At 41.9% G+C, this 25242-nt stretch overlaps 1 protein-coding gene across 2 annotated transcripts in view; it reads right to left on the bottom strand.

The window, feature by feature from the left end:
• slc25a25b (solute carrier family 25 member 25b) overlaps nt 1–25242 on the bottom strand; it is a gene marked incomplete at its 5' end in the record, with an annotated part of 63381 nt that overhangs the window by 16358 nt on the left and 21781 nt on the right. Inside the window, 3 exons of one of the 2 annotated variants that reach the window (XM_084159918.1) lie at nt 4156–4243; nt 4580–4706; nt 14805–14963. In XM_084159918.1, the coding sequence (XP_084016044.1) occupies nt 4156–4243; nt 4580–4706; nt 14805–14963 (374 nt within the window). Of the gene's footprint in view, nt 1–4155; nt 4244–4579; nt 4707–14804; nt 14964–25242 lie in introns of those variants that run through there. The other variant, XM_084159917.1, reaches the window with a different exon arrangement.

Genomic DNA, 25242 nt, shown 5'->3' with positions numbered 1-25242 from the left:
CTGCTTGTCTTCAGCAAACTGTTTGCGGGCTTTCTTGTGCATCATCTTTAGAAGAGGCTTCCTTCTGGGACGACAGCCATGCAAACCAATTTGATGCAGTGTGCGGCGTATGGTCTGAGCACTGACAGGCTGACCCCCCACCCCTTCAACCTCTGCAGCAATGCTGGTAGCACTCATACGTCTATTTCCCAAAGACAACCTCTGGATATGACGCTGAGCACGTGCACTCAACTTCTTTGGTCGACCATGGCAAGGCCTGTTCTGAGTGGAACCTGTCCTGTTAAACCGCTGTATGGTCTTGGCCACCGTGCTGCAGCTCAGTTTCAGGGTCTTGGCAATTTTCTTATAGCCCAGGCCATCTTTATGTAGAGCAACAATTCTTTTTTTCAGATCCTCAGAGAGTTCTTTGCCATGAGGTGCCATGTTGAACTTCCAGTGACCAGTGAGAGCGATGACACCAAATTTAACACACCTGCTCCCCATTCACACCTGAGACCTTGTAACACTAACGAGTCACATGACACCGGGGAGGGAAAATGGCTAATTGAGCCCAATTTGGACATTTTCACTTAGGGGTGTACTCACTTTTGTTGCCAGCGGTTTAGACATTAATGGCTGTGTGTTGAGTTATTTTGAGGGGACAGCAAATTTACACTGTTATACAAGCTGTACACTCACTACTTTACATTGTAGCAAAGTGTCATTTCTTCAGTGTTGTCACATGAAAAGATATACTCAAATATTTACAAAAATGTGAGGGGTGTACTCACTTTTGTGAGATACTGTATATATATAAAAGTTTACATACACCTTAACCAGATACATTTAAACTCAGTTTTTCACAATTCCTGACATTTAATCCTAGTAAAAATTCCCTGTCTTAGATCAGTTAGGATCACCACTTTATTTTAAGAATGTGAAATGTCAGAATAATTATAGAGAGAATGATTTATTTCAGCTTTTATTCATTTCATCACATTCCCAGTGGGTCAGAAGTTTACATACACTCAATTAGTATTTGGTAGCATTGCCTTTAAATTGTTTAACTTGGGTCAAACGTTTCGGGTAGCCTTCCACAAGCTTCCCACAATAAGTTGGGTGAATTTTGGCCCATTCCTCCTGACAGAGCTGGTGTAACTGAGTCAGGTTTGTAGGCCTCCTTGCTCACACACGCTTTTTCAGTCCTGCCCACAAATGTTCTATAGGATTGAGGTCAGGGCTTTGTGATGGCCACTCCAATACCTTTGTTGTCCTTAAGCCATTTTGCCACAACTTTGGAAGTATGCTTGGGGTCATTGTCCATTTGGAAGACCCATTTGCGACCAAGCTTTAACTTCCTGACTGATGTCTTGAGATGTTGCTTCAATATATCTACATAGTTTTCCTTCCTCATGATGCCATCTATTTTGTGAAGTGCACCAGTCCCTCCTGCAGCAAAGCACCCCCACAGCATGATGCTGCCACCCCCGTGCTTCACGGTCGGGATGGTGTTCTTCGGCTTGCAAGCAACCCCCTTTTTTCTCCAAACATAACGATGGTCATTATGGTCAAACAGTTATATTTTTGTTTCATCAGACCAGAGGACATTTCTCCAAAAAGTACGATCATTGTCCCCATGTGCAGTTGCAAACCGCAGTCTGGCTTTTTTATGGTGCTTCTTCCTTGCTGAGCGGCCTTTCAGGTTATGTTGATATAGGACTCGTTTTACTGTGGATATAGATACTTTTGTACCTGTTTCCTTTGCTGTTGTTCTGGGATTGATTTGCACTTATCGAACCAAAGTACGTTCATCTCTGGGAGACAGAACGCGTCTCCTTCCTGAGCAGTATGACGGCTGCGTGGTCCCATGGTGTTTATACTTGCGTACTATTGTTTGTACAGATGAACGTGGTACCTTCAGGCATTTGGAAATTTCTCCCAAGGATGAACCAGACTTGTGGAGGTCTACTATGTATTTTCTGAGGTCTTGGCTGATTTATTTTGATTTTCCCATGATGTCAAGCAAAGAGGCACTGAGTTTGAAGGTAGGCCTTGAAATACATCCACAGGTACACTTCCAATTGACTCAAACGATGTCAATTAGCCTATCAGAAGCTTCTAAAGCCATGACATCATTTTCTTAAATGGAAGAAGTTTGGAACCACCAAAACTCTTCCTAGAGCTGGCTGCCCGGCCAAACTGAACAATCGGGAGAGAAGGGCCTTGGTCAGGGAGGTGACCAAGAACCCGATGGTCACTCTGACAGAGCTCTAGAGTTCCTCTGTGGAGATGGGAGAACCTTCCAGAAGGACAACCATCTCTGCAGCACTCCACCAACCAGGCCTTTATGGTAGAGTGGCCAGACAGAAGCCACTACTCAGTAAAAGGCACATGATAGCCCGCTTGGAGTTTGCCAAAAGGCACATAAAGACTCTCGGACCATGAGAAACAAGATTCTCTGGTCTGATGAAACCAAGATTGAACTCTTTGGCCTGAATGGCAAGCGTCACATCTGGAGGAAACCTGGCACCATCCCTACAGTGAAGCATGTTGGTGGCAGAATCATGCTGTGGGGATGTTTTTCAGTGGCAGGGACTGGGAGACAAGTCAGGATTGAGGGAAAGATTAACAGAGCAAAGTACAGAGAGATCCTTGATGAAAACCTGCTACAGAGTGCTCAGGACCTTAGACTGGGGCGAAGGTTCACCTTCCAACTGGACAACGACCCTAAGCACACGGCCAAGACAACACAGGAGTGGCTTCGGGATAAGTCTCTGAATGTCCTTGAGTGGCCCAGCCAGAGCCCGGACTTAAACCTGATCGAACATCGCTGAAGAGACCAGAAAATTGCTGTGCAGCAACGCTTCCCATCCAATCTGACAGAGTTTGAGAGGATCTGCAGAGAAGAATGGGAGAAACTCCCCAAATACAGGAGTGCCAAGCTTGTAGCGTCATACCCAAGAAGACTCAAGGTTGTAATCGCTGCCAAAGGTGCTTCAGCAAAGTACTGAGTAAAGGGTCTGAATACTTATGTAAATGTAATATTTCTGTTTTTTACTTTTAAGAAATTATAAAAAATGTCTAAAAACCTGTTTTTGCTTTGTCATTATGGGGTATGGTGTGTAGATTGATGAGGGGGAAAAAACAATTTAATCCATTTTAGAATAAGGCTGTAACCTAACAAAATGTGGAAAAAGTCAAGGGGTCTGAATAATAATAATAATAATATGCCATTTAGCAGACGCTTTTATCCAAAGCGACTCACAGTCAAGCGTGCATAATTTGTTTTGTGTACAGGTGGTCCCAGGGATCGAACCCACTACCTTGGCGTTACAAGCCGTGCTCTACCAGCTGAGCTACAGAGGACCACGAATACTTTCCGAAGGCACTGTGTATATGTGTGTATATATATATATATATAGCATTTATTTTCTCTCGATTGCAGGAAATGGCAGTTACAGGTGTTAAAAAACTCAAAAATCTTTGAGTCCAAAGGGGGTCATTGCCCTCCTCCAGCCTCTCCCGCCGTCGTACTCAGCAGCACCACCTTGTTAAAAAATCCTGGGGAGAATCCTGAAAGGCCAAGCCTCAGAAAAGCCATCAGGTAAGACAGTATAGGACTGGAGTGGCAGCTCTGACCAGGGCTAGCAGGGTGATTGAGGGAAATACCAATACTTCTGTGGAATGTTCTGGTGGACTCGGGTTACCCAGTCGACCCAGGCAGTGGTAAATAGACGACACTGACTGCGATCAGACAAGACCGGTTAGCCAGTCGGGAATTAAAGATTAAATAGAGAAAAAGAGAGAGGAGAGATGAACTCTCCCCCGAGGATATTTGACCGAAGATTACGCAATACAACAGCAGTAGTGTTGAACCTGCATACATGATAATATGTCCTATTATTATTACTACTGAAATGAACTGGATTTCATTATCCTCTTTGCATTGTCCTGTATTTACTGAAATTCTGTACCACTATACTGCTTTGGCAATATCTACAAATTGTATTTCATGCCAATAAAGCAATCTGAATTTGAATTTGAGAGGAGAGAGAAGTAGAGATGGTCAGAGACAAAATGCATGCTGGACTGATAAACACAGACACTACGAGCCATTAGTTTAGATGGGAGTTTTGGTGAGACGGGAGACTCGTCAGCCCAGGTTGACAGCCTCACCTTTTGAGGATCTTCTCAGCCTGCTGCTCGGAGATATTAACCCCCAGGTCTCGAAGGGACTGCATGATTTCCTGCGAGTCAATGTGACCTGTGGGGCAAAAGAGTAAACATCAACATCGGCCACTCGCAATGGGCTTGAATTATGATGACATCATCTCATTGACCGGATATTATATCACTAAGCTTTGAATATCAGCTTATAGAATAGTACATCAAATGTAACAGATCTGAATGCAGAATTTCCTCAGTTACAGTATGTCATTATGTATGCACAGCTTCCCCCCACCTGCCCAAGTGATTAGTACGTTATAGCACTTCGAAGGCTAAACATTGGTTTAAGTGTAACTGGTAGTGATACAAGTAAACACATGCAGTGGTTGTGTGGCTCCAGCCTATGGGGCTCCTCTCTGTGTTCCAATCGTACCATCGTTCTTCTTGTCCAGGCTCTTGAAGACCAGCCGGAGCTTCTTCTCGTGGTCTCTCAGGTAGTGGACAAACTCCTCAAAGTCCAGCTGGCCGTCCAGGTCCTTGTCTCCTGCTTTCACTATTTTCTGTCAGAAGAGAAAGAGAGGCATTTTACATTTAGATAAGGATTAAATATCAACGTACATACAGGTTGAAGACAAGAGAGGTGAGTCAAGGATACAACTGTTTTAAAAAAGAAATTGAGGATTCTCAAGGCTAGGGGAAATTATAGCCTACGTTTAGTTAAAACTATGACAAAAGGTGAGCCACGAGAAAGAGATGGAAGGAGTGATTTGAGGACAGGAGTGTAGGTCAGTGAGAGGAAGGTGATCTGGGTCTTGTTTGCTCCAGAGTGGTCATATAGTGGGTATCACCTGATCCACCTGCTCCATTAGTGTGGAGCGTTTAGACCAGGGGTGTCAAACTCATTTTAGCTCAGGGGCCACATGGAGGAAAATCTATTCCCAAGTGGGCCGGACCGGAAAAATCATGGTATATATAACTTAAAAACAACAACTTCAGATTGTTTTCTTTGTTTTAATACGATCAACATACAACATAAAGCTGGAGCCTGAGGACAGTGTGTCCAAAATAGTACAAGCACAACATCACTATTAATCATAAAACACGTCAAGTTTATTTGAAAATTCTAAAGAAAAAGAACACACAAACACACAATGCCTCAGTGATTAACAGAACTGTTTCGCAGATCACAGAACTATATCAGGGTGTCATTTCTCAGGCAGAAATGTAGATAAAAATAATGAAATCCTGTTCCCCAAACAAGTGCAAGAACCACAGAGTCAAGAATAGGTTAAATATACAAATAAAATAAAATCAATTAAAAACAATAGCACATCAACATAAAAACATATAAACATAAAGCTGGAGCCTGAGGACAGTGTCCAAAAGCACAACATCACTATTAAACTAAAAAGATTTGGCATAGGTCCTCAGATCCTCAAAAAATTCTACAGCTGCACCATCGAGAGCATCCTGACTGGTTGCATCACCGCCTGGTATGGCAACTGCTTGGCCTCTGACCGCAAGGCACTACAGAGGGTAGTGCGTACGGCCCAGTACATCACTGGGGCAAAGCTCCCTGCCATCCAGGACCTCTATACCAGGCGGTGTCAGAGGAAGGCCCTCAAAATTGTCAAAGACTCCAGCCACCCTAGTCATAGACTGTTCTCTCTGCTACCGCACGGCAAGCGGTACCGGAGTGCCAAGTCTAGGTCCAAAAGACTTCTCAACAGCTTCTACCCCCAAGCCATAAGACTCCTGAACAGCTAATCATGGCTACCCGGACTATTTGCACTGCCCCCCCACCCCATCCTTTTTACGCTGCTGCTACTCTGTTAAGTATTTATGCATAGTCACTTTAACTCTACCCACATGTACATATTACCTCAACTACCTCAACTAGCCGGTGCCCCCGCACATTGACTCTGCAACGGTACCCCCCTGTATATATAGCCTCCCTACTGTCACTTTATTTTACTGTAATATATAGCCTCCCTACTGTCACTTTATTTTACTTCTGCTCTTTTTTTCTCAACACTTTTTTTGTTGTTGTTTATTCTTACTTTTTTTGTTTAAAATTAAATGCACTGTTGGTTAAGGGCTGTAAGTAAGCATTTCACTGCAATGTCTGCACCTGTTGTATTCGGCGCATGTGACCAATAAAATGATTTTGATTTGATTTGATTTGAATCATAAAACACCTCAAGTTATTTGAAAGTTCTGAGGACAAAGAACACACAAACACACAATGCCTCAGTGATTCACAGAAGTATATCACAGATCACAGAACTATATAAGGGTGTCATTTCTCAGGCAGAAATGTAGATAAAAATAATGAAATCCTGTTCCCCAAACAAGTGCAAGAACCACAGAGTCAAGAATAGGTTAAATATACAAATAAAATAAAATCAATTAAAAACAATAGCACATCAACATAAAAACATATAAACATAAATCTGAAAGCGTTGCTCAAACTCCCGTAACAGTCCAGTTATTTTATCTTTGAACCGCTTCATGTCTGCCACATGTTGGGTCGCGCACACATTTTTCAGACAGGGGAAGTGAGCTGCATCACCACCGGCAAGTTGCGTCTCCCACAATGACAGCTTCAACTTGAAAGAACGTATGCTGTCATAATACTGCGTGATAACTTTGTTGCGCCCTTGCAGCTGTTTGTTCAAGTTATTCAGGTGCTCTGTAACATCCACCATAAATGCAAGGTCCGGCATCCATTCTGCGGAATGAAATTCTAACACTGGTTTGCCCTTTTCTTCCATGAACTGTTCAATTTCTTCTCGTAAATCAAAGAAACGCCTCAGCACAGCACCTCGGCTTAACCATCTTACCTCAGTGTGGCATGGCAGGCCATAGATGTGGTCTTTCTCTCTGAGAAGGCTGTCAAACTGACGGTGATTCAGACTTCTGGATCGGATGAAATTAACAGTTTGGATGACCACCTTCATGACGTTATCCATCTTTAATGACTTGCAACACAAAGCCTCCTGGTGCAAAATACAGTGAAAAGTCAAAAAATCACGTCCTCCATTTGCAGATTGCACTTTCTCTCTGAACTTTGTCACAACGCCTGCTTTTTTCCTGATCATTGAGGGCGCACCATCTGTAGCCAGGCTGACAACGCGGGACCAGTCCACTCCGACCCTGTCCAGCGCGCCGACGAGTGCGGTAAAAATATCAGCTGCTGTCGTTGTCTCCCGAGTGGCGCAGTGGTCTAAGGCACTGCATCGCAGTGCTAGCTGTGCCACTAGAGATCCTGGTTCGAATCCAGGCTCTGTCGTAGCCGGCCGCGACCGGGAGACCCACAGGGCGGCGCACAATTGGCCCAGGGTAGGGGAGGGAATGGCCGGCAGGGATGTAGCTCAGTTGGTAGAGCATGGCGTTTGCAACGCCAGGGTTGTGGGTTCGATTCCCATGGGGGGCCAGTATGAAAAAAAAAAAAAAAAATGTATGCACTAACTGTAAGTCGCTCTGGATAAGAGCGTCTGCTAAATGACTTAAATGTAATGTATCTGTCATCGGCACCAACTCCATGAACTCCTCGGTGACGGTCAATGTGTCATCAACTCCGCGGATGAAAAAATGGCCAGTTGTGCAACATCTGTAATGTCCGTGCTTTCATCAATTGCAACCGAAAACGCAATAAATGACTTTACTTTTTGCTTCAACTGGCTGTCCAAATCCACTGAAAGATCGGAAATCCTGTCTGCAACTGTGTTTCTTGTCAGGCTGATATTTGCAAAAGCCGGCCGCTTTTCAGGGCACACAATCTCCGCTGCCTTCATCATGCATGTTTTTACAAATTCACCCTCACTAAATGGTTTTGAAGCCACTGCGATTTCATTAGCAATGAGGTAGCTAGCTTTCACTGCAGCGTCACTGATGTCTCGGCTGTGAGTAAACACAGACTGCTGTTTCTTCAGACCCGCCAACAGTTCATTCACCTTCTCTCATCTCCGCTGTCCTTGAAAGTTGTCATATTTGTCGGCATGAAGACTCACATAGTGGCGACGAAGGTTATATTCTTTCAGCACTGCAACATGCTCTGAACACACCAAACATACAGCTTTCCCATTCAATTCCGTGATTAAATAGGATGACCATTTTTCTTGGAACACTCTGCACTCTGCGTCCACTTTTCTCTTTTTTGACAGAGACATATTGGGGCAATGAGAGTGCCAAAGCACATAATGTTAAAAGTAGAAGCCGTAATAAATATCGCGGGCAAAACAAAGTAGCTCATTGGCTGCACGTGCTTGACCTACTTGCTCTGCCCCGGTATAAACAGTTTGCTTGCTTAACACAATTGCTATTGCGCCATCCAGTGGACGCAATTGGAACAGCAGTTTATTTTATTGAAAAATTGCAGCGCATTTTTATACTTAAAAAAAAAAAAAAAAAAATTTATTTTTCTTTCTTTTTTTTCTTCTAATTCATCTCGCGGGCCGGATTAAACCCGTTTGCGGGCCTGATCCGGCCCGCGGGCCGTACGTTTGACACCCCTGGTTTAGACCATCACAGACACGTTGAACTCAAACTCAGGCCTGGCGGAAGGAGCACACAGGCTGTCCGAGCCATTGAGCTGAAGGCATTGAGAAATGCATGTGGAGCTGAGTGCCTTGTGCATTTCAATCATTAACCCCTACCCCAATGGGCTCTGGGCCAAGGAAGAGCCTTTATTAAAAAGGTAGAGCTAAACCTGGGAGTTGTGCTCAGAGATTTGAGTATTGCATCTTGTACAGTCAATGTTGACTCACATAAGGAACTTTGGGTGAGGAGTTTATGAGTGGGTCTGGGCCAGCTGAATCTATGAGGACTGACTCACAGGGGTGTGCGCGTGCTTGTGTGCATAAACATGACTGTAGGGGTGTGTGTGTACGGTTCTGAGAGTTTCCAGCAATATCTGAACTACTGACCTTTGGGGGACGTGTTAGGTGAAAGAATAACCCTTCGTTAACTGAGTGTAACTCCTTATGTTAACCTAAACGCCTATTACATCAGGTTTATAGAGTAGACTACCCAAATACTTGCCCAATCTATTCTATATATTCTAGGACTATTGTGTTTCTAACCGTCAAGACCCTTTTTAACTCCTACCTAGCCTCTGCCGAGTCCCCAACAACCGGATGCATCCGGTTTTCAGGGGAAATGGAAAGAGAGCCTGTGACGCAAATTCTGCTTTTGGACGTTAACAAGGCGACACTCTATCTTAACTCCTCCTCCACATTTACTGGATTGGTTGAACAGTGCAGAAGAGAACCTCCAGTTTTCCCCCCTTCTGGTCAAGACCAGTATGTAGGGGGATCTAGTTTCAGGCGTTTCTTTTACGCATGCTAAGTTTGGTTAACTCCTACCCAACAGGAGGACCCTGAGAGTCAGTCATTTCCTGAGAAGTGTGTGTACTACTGTGTGTGTGTGTGTGTGTGTGTGTGTGTGTGTGTGTGTGTGTGTGTGTGTGTGTCTCTCCTCCTTATGATTCAATAAATAGAACAAATCTCAGGTCTTCTTGAGCAGTTAGCTGATGGCCAGTAGTGGCTGCTGGGTAAAACAAGGCCAACAGGTTAAGATAGATCTTCTTTCACTGCCTTAATGCCTCGTGCTGCGCTAGAGTGCGTGTGAAGTTCTTTAAGCCGGACACTGGACACTAACCTGCCTACCAACAGTCCTACTTTTGGGGACAACTGGGCCATCACTGGGGGAGGGGGAAAAAGGTTCCCTTGTTTAAGTGTCCTTCCCTCTACAAACTAAGCATGATTCACCCGTCTTCATAAAGATGGGATGCATTTTAGATATACAGTTAGGTCCAAAATTATTGGCACCCTTGATAAAGATGAGCTATATTGTATACTCAAAATTGGAAAATTATATTATTTTATACTAATACAATTGCTCAGAGAAAGATACTTTGTTTAAGAAGTAATCCTTCTCTCAAAAAGATAACCCAACCCCTCTGAATTAGACAGGTGCGGGGGGCTGCCTTAATCGACATCCATATGGGATGTCATCAATACCTCACCTTTTATAACGGCACTGAGCCTTTTTCTAAAATGTTTTATGAGATTGTTTTAAAAAAGAAATTGAGGATTCTCAAGGCTAGGGGAAATTATAGCCTACGTTTAGTTAAAACTATGACAAAAGGTGAGCCACGAGAAAGAGATGGAAGGAGTGATTTGAGGACAGGAGTGTAGGTCAGTGAGAGGAAGGTGATCTGGGTCTTGTTTGCTCCAGAGTGGTCATATAGTGGGTATCACCTGATCCACCTGCTCCATTAGTGTGGAGCGTTTAGACCATCACAGACACGTTGAACTCAAACTCAGGCCTGGCGGAAGGAGCACACAGGCTGTCCGAGCCATTGAGCTGAAGGCATTGAGAAATGGATGTGGAGCTGAGTGCCTTGTGCATTTCAATCATTAACCCCTACCCCAATGGGCTCTGGGCCAAGAAAGAGCCTTTATTAAAAAGGTAGAGCTAAACCTGGGAGTTGTGCTCAGAGATTTGAGTATTGCATCTTGTACAGTCAATGTTGACTCACAGTTATGAACTTTGGGTGAGGAGTTTATGAGTGGGTCTGGGCCAGCTGAATCTATGAGGACTGACTCACAGGGGTGTGCGCGTGCTTGTGTGCATAAACATGACTGTAGGGGTGTGTGTGTACGGTTCTGAGAGTTTCCAGCAATATCTGAACTACTGACCTTTGGGGGACGTGTTAGGTGAAAGAATAACCCTTCGTTAACTGAGTGTAACTCCTTATGTTAACCTAAACGCCTATTACATCAGGTTTATAGAGTAGACTACCCAAATACTTGCCCTCTGAATTAGACAGGTGCGGGGGGCTGCCTTAATCGACATCCATATGGGATGTCATCAATACCTCACCTTTTATAACGGCACTGAGCCTTTTTCTAAAATGTTTTATGAGATTGGAAAACACGTTTGGAAGGATCTTCGACCAGGGTTTCCCAAACTCGATCCTGCTTAATTAAATTTGTGGTCAATTAAGCATTTCTTTATGGATTTTGATGTGTGCTTGGGGAAGATCATGCTGGAAGATCAATTTGCTGCCAAGTTTAAGCCTCCTGGCAGAGGCAACCAGGTTTTTGGCTAAAATGTCCTGGGTAATGTTCATGATGCCGTTGACCTTAACAAGGGCCCCAGGACCAGTGAATATAGTGCAAAATAGTGGATCTTCCAGCAAGACAATAACCCCAAGCACCAATCAAAATCCACAAAAATAAGCTTAATTGACCACAAAAATCAACATTTTGCAATGGCCATCTCAGTCTCTTGACTTGAACCCCATTGAAAACCTGTGGTTTGAATTGAAGAGGGCAGTCCATAAATGTAGACGAAGGATATCAAGGATCTGGAAAGATTCTTTATGGAAGAATGGTGTAAGATCCCTCCCAATGTGTTCTCCAATCTCATAAAACATTTTAGAAAAAGGCTCAGTGCCGTTATCCTCGCAAGGTGAGGTATTGAAAACAGGGGTGCCAATAATTTTGACTCCCATCTTAAAAAACATAACAAACCTTACTTGTTAAGCAAAATATATTTTGAGCATACAATATAGCTCAGTATTTGTATTATTTATTTGACACAGTATTTCTTGCTCATCTTTATTAAGGGTGCCAATAATTTTGGACCAGACAGTATTTTTAGAGCATACGGTTTTATACCATATTGAACAGTCTGTTGTTGGCAGCAAAAAGGTGGGAAAGAGTGGATTATAGTGCCAAGTGGAAGTTGACTGCCATAAACTAAATCAGGTGACAGCAATTTGAGTATAATATTACAGTGGGGAAAAAAAGTATTTAGTCAGCCACCAATTGTGCAAGTTCTCCCACTTAAAAAGATGAGAGAGGCCTGTAATTTTCATCATAGGTACACGTCAACTATGACAGACAAAATGAGAAAAAAATATCCAGAAAATCACATTGTAGGATTTTTTATGAATTTATTTGCAAATTATGGTGGAAAATAAGTATTTGGTCAATAACAAAAGTTTCTCAATACTTTGTTATATACCCTTTGTTGGCAATGACACAGGTCAAACGTTTTCTGTAAGTCTTCACAAGGTTTTCACACACTGTTGCTGGTATTTTGGCCCATTCCTCCATGCAGATCTCCTCTAGAGCAGTGATGTTTTGGGGCTGTCGCTGGGCAACACAGACTTTCAACTCCCTCCAAAGATTTTCTATGGGGTTGAGATCTGGAGACTGGCTAGGCTACTCCAGGACCTTGAAATGCTTCTTACAAAGCCACTCCTTCGTTGCTCGGGCGGTGTGTTTGGGATCATTGTCATGCTGAAAGACCCAGCCACGTTTCATCTTCAATGCCCTTGCTGATGGAAGGAGGTTTTCACTCAAAATCTCACGATACATGGCCCCATTCATTCTTTCCTTTACACGGATCAGTCGTCCTGGTCCCTTTGCAGAAAAACAGCCACAAAGCATGATGTTTCCACCCCCATGCTTCACAGTAGGTATGGTGTTCATTGGATGCAACTCAGCATTCTTTGTCCTCCAAACACGACGAGTTGAGTTTTTACCAAAAAGTTCTATTTTGGTTTCATCTGACCATATGACATTCTCCCAATCCTCTTCTGGATCATCCAAATTTACTCTAGCAAACTTCAGACGGGCCTGGACATGTACTGGCTTAAGCAGGGGGACACGTCTGGCACTGCAGGATTTGAGTCCCTGGCAGCGTAGTGTGTTACTGATGGTAGGCTTTGTTACTTTGGTCCCAGCTCTCTGCAGGTCATTCACTAGGTCCCCCTGTGTGGTTCTGGGATTTTTGCTCACCGTTCTTGTGATCATTTTGACCCCACGGGGTGAGATCTTGCGTGGAGCCCCAGATCGAGGGAGATTATCAGTGGTCTTGTATGTCTTCCATTTCCTAATAATTGCTCCCACAGTTGATTTCTTCAAACCAAGCTGCTTACCTATTGCAGATTCAGTCTTCCCAGCCTGGTGCAGGTCTACAATTTTGTTTCTGGTGTCCTTTGACAGCTCTTTGGTCTTGGCCATAGTGGAGTTTGGAGTGTGACTGTTTGAGGTTGTGGACAGGTGTCTTTTATACTGATAACAAGTTCAAACAGGTGCCATTAATACAGGTAACAAGTGGAGGACATAGGAGCCTCTTAAATAAGAAGTTACAGGTCTGTGAGAGCCAGAAATCTTGCTTGTTTGTAGGTGACCAAATACTTATTTTCCACCATAATTTGCAAATAAATTCATTAAAAATCCTACAATGTGATTTTCAGGATTTTTTTCTCAATTTGTCTGTCATAGTTGACGTGTACCTATGATGAAAATTACAGGCCTCTCTCATCTTTTTAAGTGGGAGAACTTGCACAATTGGTGGCTGACTAAATACTTTTTCCCCCCACTGTATATAGAGATACTTTGAGAATAGGAGAGGGCAAATAAAAAAATTCAAATAACCAGGGTCGGTCAGTGGACCCAGGAAACTAAGCTAATATGGGTGTTCGCTAACTCAGACGGATGACCATGAGCAATCCTTTTAACAATGGTTTGTTTGCCCTCGAAAAGAAGGAGACACCTTTGACTGAACATCAGATAAACTCAACCATGTGCACTAGTTGGCTATTTCTGCAAGCCGAAGCCTAAAAACAGACCGGGAGCAATTTACAAAAGCTTAGGCAGTTGAGGGTAAAACTGGACAGATGCTCACCAGTTTGTTTATAAAATAGTGGGTTTTCCAGATAATAGTCAAATTATTGAGGAAGTACAGAATTTTTGGGCGATAACAGAAATGAGTTCAAAGTCCAGTCTGTTATGAACTATTGCGCCATTTTCTTACACATCCCTCAGAATACATTTAAGTTATTTTGACAACAAGCAAATATCAACCAATGCACTAGCCTACATTCTAATAATTTTTGACGTCACTAATCCAGTTTCTTCTTAGATTTTCTAGACACTTTGTTCCACAGGAAGAGTCTGAGCCCTCTTTGAAGGATAGCTGCCAAACCACTGACCTAACCTTGATTAAATTAATAATCTAAAGAACCAGTTTAGACTCAGAGTCAAGAGTAGTCTAGCATCGGCTCCCAGGCTTCACTCACATACAGAAGGTGAGGTCAAAGCCTGTGGCAGAGGCTAAATGAAGTCTGACTACATAGCCACTGGATAGAGTTGGAAAGAACATGAATTAATGACAAACTCATGGTTATTAAAAATACTTTGTTGGAATAAATCATTAAGGCCATATTTGACCCCTATGAAAGACCAAATTACCAAATAAGGACAGTGCATGAAGCACAATAAAAGAGGGGGTTCAAAGGACAATGCATTGCTGACAAATGTTCAGCAGAATGTCAGATGATATATAACAAGAAAGAGTTAATTAAAATTTGTATGAATTTACAATAATTTCTAAGTTATTACTCAGAGGCAGAGAGCCTGTCTACAGACTGGCCACCCACACAATCATTCAAAAGGCGCATTCGACAGCTGTCGGGCTGTCTGCCAGTGTTGCCATATGAATGAAAGCGCTGAATGAAAGCGCTGAATGAAATAGCAAAATGCAAACCGGAATGCATACAAGTGCTATAGCTATGATCATAAAAACAGAATTATACAGTTATAAAAAGATTCCAGATTTAAAAACAGCACATATACCTTCCGCCAGTTTCGATATGTAGAAAATTCCTGAGATGGAAGAAATAAGCTCAATTTGAAGAGAGACTTGAGTTCAGCTGGTAGTCCATTCGATTCAAAATACTCAAATTCAGTCTGTTCTGAGTTTGGAAAGGGCACGTACAGGCACACGCACAGCATGTTTCTCTTAGGTAAGTGTAAAATACAAATAAATAAATAAGTTATATAGAAAAATGAGTCTGCCCGCTCTGTAGTGCAAAGCTAAAATGCTGTTAGGCAGAAGACACATACGGGATAAAAGGACTCAAAAAGGTCCCTCCCACACAGAGGCCGGTAGGACCAAGGAGCAATCTTATTGGATGCCACAACATCCCACCCTCTTACTATCTTTACACCACAGGCTGTCAATATTTCAAGAGCACTAATCAAGACAGCATTCCGAAGAAGGAGCCCACCCCCCCTTTCAGCCCCCAACAAATGGCCCCTTCATGAAAAAAATTACTTGTGCACTTGAATGAAACGAAGGAACCAGAGGTGAACTTTCCAGAAAACCTTTTAAAGCCCCTCTTTCTTTCAGTCAAAATGCTTCTTATTTGTAATTAATTACAATGGCTTAAATACACAAGCCATATCCTACCGTGCTGGAACGTCACCATTTGTGGCAATAATATTAATCTTCCTCTTTCTTATACAGAGGAAATCATGAGATCATCAGCATTACAAGGAGTCAGATCTTGGGACCCAAACTGTGGGTAACTGTTGATCAACACCTTTAACTGGGGTATTACAGAGAAGTGTTTTTTTTTTTTTTTTTTTTTGGGGGGGTAGATCAGCTCAATATTGCAGATAGATTGTAACTTCTATCAATGTAATTGTCTGCATCACTTCCAATCCCCCATGTATATATATATATATATATATATATATATATATATATATATATATATATATATATACTCCCCTTTATTACTTTTCAACCCCGCCATCCTTTCCCTACTTGGGGTAAATTAGTGAACAACAATGCCCAGGCCTCTACTTCCAGCCTATTCTTACTATCTACACCTTATGGACACAGTCAATTTGACAATAATTCTATTTTATTTGTTGTTGTTTTTTTTTGCTCCTGAACTTCTTCTACTCTCAACCTCTCCGATCATTTTCATGATGTCCATCCGGTTTGCTTCTATATGCCATATCTTTCTAACTGTGCTCTTTCCCAAAAGCTCCCAACATACAACCTATATACTTATTATGGACACAGTATGCTTACATTATTAGTTATCTTGTTATTATTTGTTGTTATTTGTTATTAGTCCCCTCCAACTCCATTCAATACCTCCCATCTATCTCTTAACACCATCCATATAGGATTTATTTTTGCCATATATATTTCAACCGTACTGTGATGTTTTACAAAAGTTCTGAACCTTTCTATTCTCATTGCTTCTACAGATTGTGAATTAAAAATAAACATTTTTGCTAAAAGTATTATTATATTATTGATCGATTGACTATGACTTTTCAGATCACCCAGTAATGCTATCTGCAAGGTTAGCTCCAGGTAAATATTGCAATCCTTTAGCCATTCCTGGACCTGTGTCCAAAAACAAGCTACAAATGGACAGTACCAAAACAAATGATCTAATGATTCTGTCTCTTCACAGCAAAATCTGCAGAGCTGGGAAGATTGTATCCCCCATATAAATAACATTATATTGGTAGCAAGAATTTTATATAATAATTGAAATTGAAAGATTCTAATTTTTTAATCCGGTGTCGTTTTGCGTGTCAGTTCATAAACACTATGCCATGGGATCGGTACGTCAAAAATCTCTTCCCAACTATTTTGCAATCTATATGGGACGGCTGTCAATCCTTTGGTCCTTAAGTGAAACTGATACTTTTTTATTTATCACAGTTTTCCTTAACCAATTATGTTCTTTAATGCAAGGCCGACAGACAAGTTCCTTACTTTCTCCCCCTCCCACTTTCCTCTTCCACTTTTGCGGTAAGGCTGCAATTATTTGGTTGTAATTTTGGGTAGAGCAGACATTTCCATATGTTTTTGTTAGCTGCATGTGCGATATAACTCCACCAGTCCTACCGATGATATCATTTACAAAGATTATTTTTTGACAGAATGTTTAAAAAAGGTATAAAGGTTTTTTGTAATTTAGTATATTTGAATTTAACCACAATATTTGTTGCATTATTTGTTCTGTCGTTTCTGGAGGATTAAATTGAAATTGCAACCAACTTTCTATGGCTTGTTTTAGAAATAGTGATATTTGGGAGATTATTTTCTTTTCAAATAACTGAAAATGAGTTGTTGTAATCTGAATAAAGGGAAAAAGGCCTTTCTTGAACATTGGGTGAGAATCTTACTAATTTGCTTGAGAACCAGTTCGGATTTAAGTATAACTTTTGTATGACTGAAGCTTTTAGTGATAGGTCTAATGCTTTAATATTTAATAATTTCTGTCCTCCGAATTCATATTCATTATACAAATAGGGCCTTTTAATTTAGTCTGGCTTGCCGTTCCAAATAAAATGGAATCTTTTTTTCTCATATAATTAAAAAAACTGTTCGCTAGGCGTAGGCAAGACCATAAGCAAATATGTAAACTGGGATAATACTAAAGAGTTAATCAGGGTGATTTTTACACAAATTGACAGGTATTTTCCTTTCCATGGTAGTAAGATCTTAGCTATTTTTGCTAACTTTCTATTAAAATGTATTGAAGTGAGATCATTTATTTCCTTTGGGATATGTATTCCGAGTATATCCACATCACCATCAGACCATTTTATTGGTAAACTACATGGTAATGTAAAATTTTTATTTTTTTGTGATCCAATACGTAATATAGTACATTTGTCATAATTTGGTTGTAATCCAGAGAGGTTAGAAAATGTATCTAGATCCTCTATGAGGCTGTGGAGGGATTCTAGTTGTGGATTTAAAAGAAAACATGAATCATCAGCGTACAATGACACCTTTGTTTTTAAGCCCTGGATTTCTAATCCTCTGATATTATTATTGGATCTGATTTTAATAGCTAACATCTCGATGGCCACAATAAATAGATATGCCGATAGTGGACAACCTTGTTTCACTCCTCTTGACAGTTTAAAACTTTCTGAGAAATAGCCATTATTTACTATTTTACACCTAGGGTTACTATACATGATTTTGACCCATTTTATAAGAGATTCTCCAAAATTGAAATGCTCCAGGCATTTATATATAAACCCCAGTCGTACTTTATCAAATGCCTTTTCGAAGTCTGCTATGAATAGCAGGCCTGGTTTCCCATATTTTCTATAGTGTTCTATTGTTTCCAATACTTGCCTTATATTATCTCCAATGTATCTTCCATGTAAAAAACCTGTCTGATTAGAATGAATAATATCCGACAATACCTTTTTAATTCTATGCGCTATACGCTTACAGAGAAGTGTTACCCAACCCATGATATTTAAGCTAGCCGATGTTTGACGTTGATGACCATCTCCTACAGTACAAGGTCATGCACAAAATCTGTGTTTCACTGCAGTGTACTTGTACTTGTGGGGCAACTTTGAAACGTCTGTCTAACATCTTCCTAACAAGATGGCTAATACAGTGGATATTAGCCATCTTGTTAGATATGAAAATGGCCCACTGGTTGAGGCCGTCTGATGTGCTCAGGAACTTTGGCAACACACTACCACACCATTAGCATTGATGACATCTTTTATGAGACTGACTGCAGTAGTAGACCATCACAGCTAATACGCTACCACTACGCTATTACGCTACCACTAACCCAAGGAGAACTGCAGTGGGGAGAACAAGTATTTGATACACTGCCGATTTTGCAGGTTTTCCTACTTACAAAGCATGTAGAGGTCTGTAATTTTTATCATAGGTACACTTCAACTGTGAGAGACGGAATCTAAAACAAAAATCCAGAAAATCACATTGTATGATTTTGAAGTAATTAATTTGCATTTTATTGCATGACATAAGTATTTGATCATCTACCAACCAGTAAGAATTCCGGCTCTCACAGACCTGTTAGTCTGTAAGAAGCCCTCCTGTTCTCCACTCATTACCTGTATTAACTGCACCTGTTTGAACTCGTTACCTGTATAAAAGACACCTGTCCACACACTCAATCAAACAGACTCCAACCTCTCCACAATGGCCAAGACCAGAGAGCTGTGTAAGGACATCAGGGATAAAATTGTAGACCTGCACAAGGCTGGGATGGGCTACAGGACAATAGGCAAGCAGCTTGGTGAGAAGGCAACAACTGTTGGCGCAATTATTAGAAAATGGAAGAAGTTCAAGATGACGGTCAATCACCCTCGGTCTGGGGCTCCATGCAAGATCTGACCTCATGGGGCATCAATGATCATGAGGAAGGGGAGGGATCAGCCCAGAACTGCATGGCAGGACCTGGTCAATGACCTGAAGAGAGCTGGGCCACAGTCTCAAAGAAAACCATTAGTAACACACTACGCCATCATGGATTAAAATCCTGCAGCGCACGCAAGGTTCCCCTGCTCAAGCCAGCGCATGTCCAGGCCCGTCTGAAGTTTGCCAATGACCATCTGGATGATCCAGAGGAGGAATGGGAGAAGGTCATGTGGTCTTTTTGGTCTAAACTCCACTCTCCGTGTTTGGAGGAAGAAGAAGGATGAGTACAACCCCAAGAACACCATCCCAACCGTGAAGCATGGAGGTGGAAACATCATTCTTTGGGGATGCTTTTCTGCAAAGGGGACAGGACGACTGCACCGTATTGAGGGGAGGATGGATGGGGCCATGTATCGCGAGATCTTGGCCAACAACCTCCTTCCCTCAGTAAGAGCATTGAAGATGGGTCGTGGCTGGGTCTTCCTGCATGACAACGACCCGAAACACACAGCCAGGGCAACTAAGGAGTGGCTCCGTAAGAAGCATCTGAAGGTCCTGGAGTGGCCTAGCCAGTCTCCAGACCTGAACCCAATAGAACATCTTTGGAGGGAGCTGAAAGTCCGTATTGCCCAGCGACAGCCCCGAAACCTGAAGGATCTGGAGAAGGTCTGTATGGAGGAGTGGGCCAAAATCCCTGCTGCAGTGTGTGCAAACCTGGTCAAGACCTACAGGAAACGTATTATCTCTGTAATTGCAAACAAAGGTTTCTGTACCAAATATTAAGTTCTGCTTTTCTGATGTATCAAATACTTATGTCATGCAATAAAATGCAAATTAATTACTTAAAAATCATACAATGTGATTTTCTGGATTTTAGATTCCGTCTCTCACAGTTGAAGTGTACCTATGATAAAAATTACAGACCTCTACATGCTTTGTAAGTAGGAAAACCTGCAAAATCGGCAGTGTATCAAATACTTGTTCTCCCCACTGTAGCAGAAGCACAAAGTCTAACCCAAAGTGTAGTCAAGAGGGATTACGTTTGACATTTAGTCATTTAGCAGACGCCCTTATCCAGAGCGACTTACAGGAGCAATTAGGGTTAAGTGCCTTGCTCAAGGGCGCATCGACAGAGTTTTCACCTAGTCGGCTCTGGAATTTCAACCAGCAACCTTTTGGTTACTGGCCCAATGCTCTTAATCACTAGGCTACCTGCCGCCCGAGGGATGAGATTGGTGGATTTATTAAGTTTAGCCTATTTGAATTTAGTAGCTTACTCTTGAAATGTATACAGGTAGGCTTACAAATGGGCCCTTTAAGTAGAAAACTCAAGTAAATAGCAGCATGAAACTTCCCATTCTGAAGAAAGAACATGCCATGTACCCGTAGAATTAGGACTAATGAGAGGTTACCTCCATCCCAGACAGTATTGTGTGTCAGTAATGGAGAACACCATTGACATAACAGTCTGCTCCAATAAAGTGTCCTGTCAACGATAGAGGTGGTGAGAGTTAGGAGTGATTCAATTACAGGCATAGGAGAATGGAGAGTCCCAGAGACAGCAGGATGCCTGACAGCAGCAAGCCTGTAGCACCCACGCACTTGTCCACTGCCTGCTAGAGGAATCACCTGTAAAGCTATCCCACTGAGGGGGTGTGCGGGGCACAGGGGGGCATTTTCAGCCAAGCAACTCTTGGCTGAAGCCAGGTATCTAGCTCTCGGTCTTCCCATTTCACCTGGCCAGCTATTTCTGGGTGAGTCACTCGGCTGGGGTCCAAGGGTGAAGGAGGAATGGCCGCTGACGAAAGGCGTCTTGGTAAAGGGTGAGTGTGTGTGTGTTGTGAGGTCAAATTGAAGGTCAAATCCATGGTTCAAGATAACGTATGCACATCCAGGAGCTGTTACACGTGCATGCAAGGAGAATACCTGTACAGAGTTTAGATGCTGCTAGATCTTTAGATCCTAAAACATAGTAATATCCACTAAACCTAGTCACCCCTTTAGAGTTAGGCTATAATCTACTATAGGCATTTACAAACAAACATCTGAACAGTCTGGTCAATGTCATGACTTTAAGCTGGGCCATTAAGCTGTCAATGATTTATAAGGTAAAACATTTCAGTCCCTTTTACTCTGCTTAGTTATTAAATCCCTAATCTATGGATTTCACATGACTGGGAATACAGATATGCATCTGTTGGTCACAGATACCTTCAAAAAAATTGGTGCGTGGATCAGAAAACCAGTCAGTATCTGGTGTGATCACCATTTACCTCATGCAGCGGAACAGATCTCTTTCGCATAGAGTTGATTAGGCTGTTGATTGTGGCCTGTGGAATGTTGTCCCACTCCTCTTCAATGGCTGTGCGAAGCTGCTGGATATTGGCGGGAACTGGAACACGGTGTTGTACACGTCGATCCAGAGCATCCCAAGCATGCTCAAATGGGTGATATGTCTAATGAGTATGCAGGCCAATGAAGAACTGGGACATTTTCAGCTTCCACAAACTTTGTGTACAGATCCTTGCAACATGGGGCAGTGCATTATCATTCTGAAACAGGAGGGGATGGCGGCAGATGAATGGCACGACAATGGGCCTCAGGATCTCGTCACGGTATCTCTGTGCATTCAAATTGCCATCGATAAAATGCAATTGGGTTTGTTGTCCATAGCTTATACCTGCCCATACCATAACCCCACCATGTGGCACTCTGTTCACAACATTGACATCAGCAAACTACTCTCTCACACACACACACACACACACACAACACCATACACACCGTCTGCCACAGTTGAAATCTGGGATTCATCCATGAAGAGCACACTTCTCCAGCGTGCCAGTGGCCATCGGAGGTGAGCATTTTCCCACTGAAGTCGGTTACGACGCCGAACTGCAGTCAGGTCAAGAAGCTGGTGAGGACGATGAACACGCAGATGAGCTTCCCTGAGACGGTTTCTGACAGTTTGTGAGGAAATTATTCGGTTGTGCAAACCCACAGTTTCATCAGCTGTCCGGGTGGCTGGTCTCAGACGATCCCGCAGGTGAAGAAGCCAGATGTGGTGGTCCTCGGCTGGCATGGTTACACGTGGTTTGCGGTTGGACGTACTGCCAAATTCTCTAAAACGACGTTGGAGGTAGGGCTGGGCGATATGGCCAAAACACAATAATCGCTGTATTTAAACAAAAATGACGGTATGCCAGTATTTTATGTTTTGGAATAATACGTTCTAAATTAGTTTTATGAGTAGTGCGTGACCCTTGGGTGGCAACACATAAATTCTAAGTGATTTCAATGGGTCTTTCTCCATTCTGATTGTTTTATACTGTTCAATTCAACCAAAAATCATTTATTATTTTCAATTTCTGCACTCATTTGAGATCATTTTTACACTGCTACGTAGGGCTGTACGATATGGGCAAACAATCTAGGCCGTATTTCTTTTAACCAAATGTTGCAATTGCGATTTGACTTGCGATTTACAGCAAAACACTTGGGTGAACTGTTGGAATCACGGAAATAGAATGATTATTCTAATTCTATAGTTAGACTATATAGTGGCCGCTTTGAATAGTGTTGTTTGACATGACAACAAATGAAAATGCCAGGGAGGAGTTATTGTGACAGGGTAAGTGTTTCTTAGGGGACCCTATAATCTTTGGCTACATTGAATGTTCTCTCTTAGCTACTTCATGTAGCTATCATTCATGCTTCGTGTATTTCTTTTGATTTAGAAGATACCATTGCACAAACAACATACTGATTTAGGTATACACCATCAATGGTATTATCTGGCTGTATAGCTAATAAAGTTTGCTCTGACTCTGTACATTTATTAGCTAGCTAGTAAGCCAGCTAACTAGCGATTAGCATTAGCGGCTAACAAGATATAGGCTCAACTTGCTAAGAAAAAACAAACTAGCAAAGTAAACTATAAAAATGGGCGTTACACACGGAGTATCACATTTAACAAACCAAACATTCCGTTATAGAAGGTAAAGTAAAAACTCAAACCGGTCCGTGCATCAATACCAGTATTTAGTCAAATACAGTATACCGCCCAGCCCTAGTTGGAGGCGGCTTATGGTAAAGAAATGAACATTCAATTGTCTGGCAACAGTTCTGGTGGACATTCCTGCAGTCCACATGCCAATTGCACACCCCATCAAAACTTGAGACATCTGTGGCATTGTGTTGTGTGACAAAACTGCACATTTTAGAGTGACCGTTTATTGTCCCCCAGCACAAGGTGCACCTGTGTAATGATCATGCTGTTTATTCAGCTTCTTGATATGCCACACCTGTCAGGAGAAATGTTCACTAACAGGGATGTAAACAAATTTGTGCACAAAACTTGCGCGAAATAAGCTTTTTGTGCGTATGGAAAATTTCTGGCCTCTTATTTCAGCTCATGAAACATGGGACCAACACTTTACATGTTGCGTTTATATTTTTGTTCAGTGTATTTACAGTAACACAAATGTGATTCACTTGATATAAAGTTAAAGGAATACTAATTCAAAAATGTCATGCTCTGATCCAGTGGAAACGTCATAAAATAGGCCTACCTGACTACATCTTATCAATGCTTGACATGGACTGAAATAGGTTCCGGTACTCATTTTTGGTGCTGGTACTGTTTATATTTAGGTGCAGGATCTCCATAATACTTTTGAGCTAATATTCTATAAGAGAAACAGGAGCTCAAGTAGTAGAACATTTGAGGTGTCGATATTCAGCTCTGGTGAGCTCCTGCCCAAGTCATGCACTGCTTCCTATCCCTTGCGCAAATAGCTACAGCTGTGTCTGTCCCGAGCTCACTGGCGTGGGAAACTGAGGGCCTAGAATATTTTATACAAGTTTGCTAGTGCAAGCTTCAGGCCAGACCCAAGTTAATAGTTGATACAATATTCAAGTTCATTGCAGACAGGCCATGCGAAGCCAATGTGATTTATAGGATTATTTTATTTTTTCAGGATGTTTTCTACCTGCAGGGTGCAATGTTTTTATTTGTTGGCTTTATGTAGGCTATTTTTACATAGTTGGCAATGGCAATAGAAGTTACTGTTTAGGTTTGTATCATTTTAATTTAGATTTGGATAGAATGTTGATTAACCACATGACAATGATTGAGATTGAGACGTTATTATAAATTAAATGAAACTGGTCCAGGAAAATATGCATATGAAAACCATAACTGGCACGCAGATCGGTAAGATAAATCCGCATTCCACATGAGAAAGGTTGCCGACTCCTCGTGTAACTTATTACCGGCAACTTCAGGAGAGTAACGGCTGAATCTGTGAAAGCCAGCAGGAGCGGGAGGAGAATGGTTGCGTCAGGTTAAGGTTTTTTTCTTCTGGTTATCTTGATCAATGGCGCCCTCGAGTCATTTGTGTCTTATTTCGTCAAACAGTAAGCTTAAAGCATCAGACAAGCTCTATGCATATAGTTTATTTTATTAAAAAACACATAGGATGTGTCTATAGATGGAAAAATACTTCAACCAATCGGTTGGTTGAAAGAACAGACGACTTTCGGTCAACCAATATTTGTTTGTTTGTTGGGGACATCCCTACCACTAGTTACCACAGCCACAAAGTCAAAGTTGGCTATTGTAAAAATCCATGTAAACAAAAATTAGCTTTTAGGTCTTAAATTTAAGGTTAGGCATAAGGTTAGCAGTGTGGTTAAGGTTAAGGTTAGGTCTATAATCACATTTTAAGAAGATCAATTGTAGAAATAGGCAGGGTTTATGACTTTGTGGCAACTAGTGACGACCCTAGGTATGGGACATTACCCTCATTCGTTAATGCAGTCTTACAGATGTAGGATCTTAATTTGAGCCAGTTTGCTAAAGCAGGAATAACAATACTGCCGCAAAAGGAAATGTTAATTATTATGTGGATTATAATTAATGGACATAAACATATAGTTTTATCAGCATATCAGCAATCCCTCTCCAATACAGTTCTGTCATTAGGCATGTCTAAAAAGTTCTCAGATAATCAGTCCAAATGTCAAACCGCTTTTCTAGAGCAGAGAAACATG

The sequence above is a fragment of the Coregonus lavaretus genome, assembly GCF_964263955.1.
Source record: "Coregonus lavaretus genome assembly, chromosome: 4".
NCBI classification, from domain to species: domain Eukaryota; kingdom Metazoa; phylum Chordata; class Actinopteri; order Salmoniformes; family Salmonidae; genus Coregonus; species Coregonus lavaretus.
Note: the sequence above shows the minus strand (reverse complement) of the source record. Positions and strands in the feature narration are given on the sequence as shown.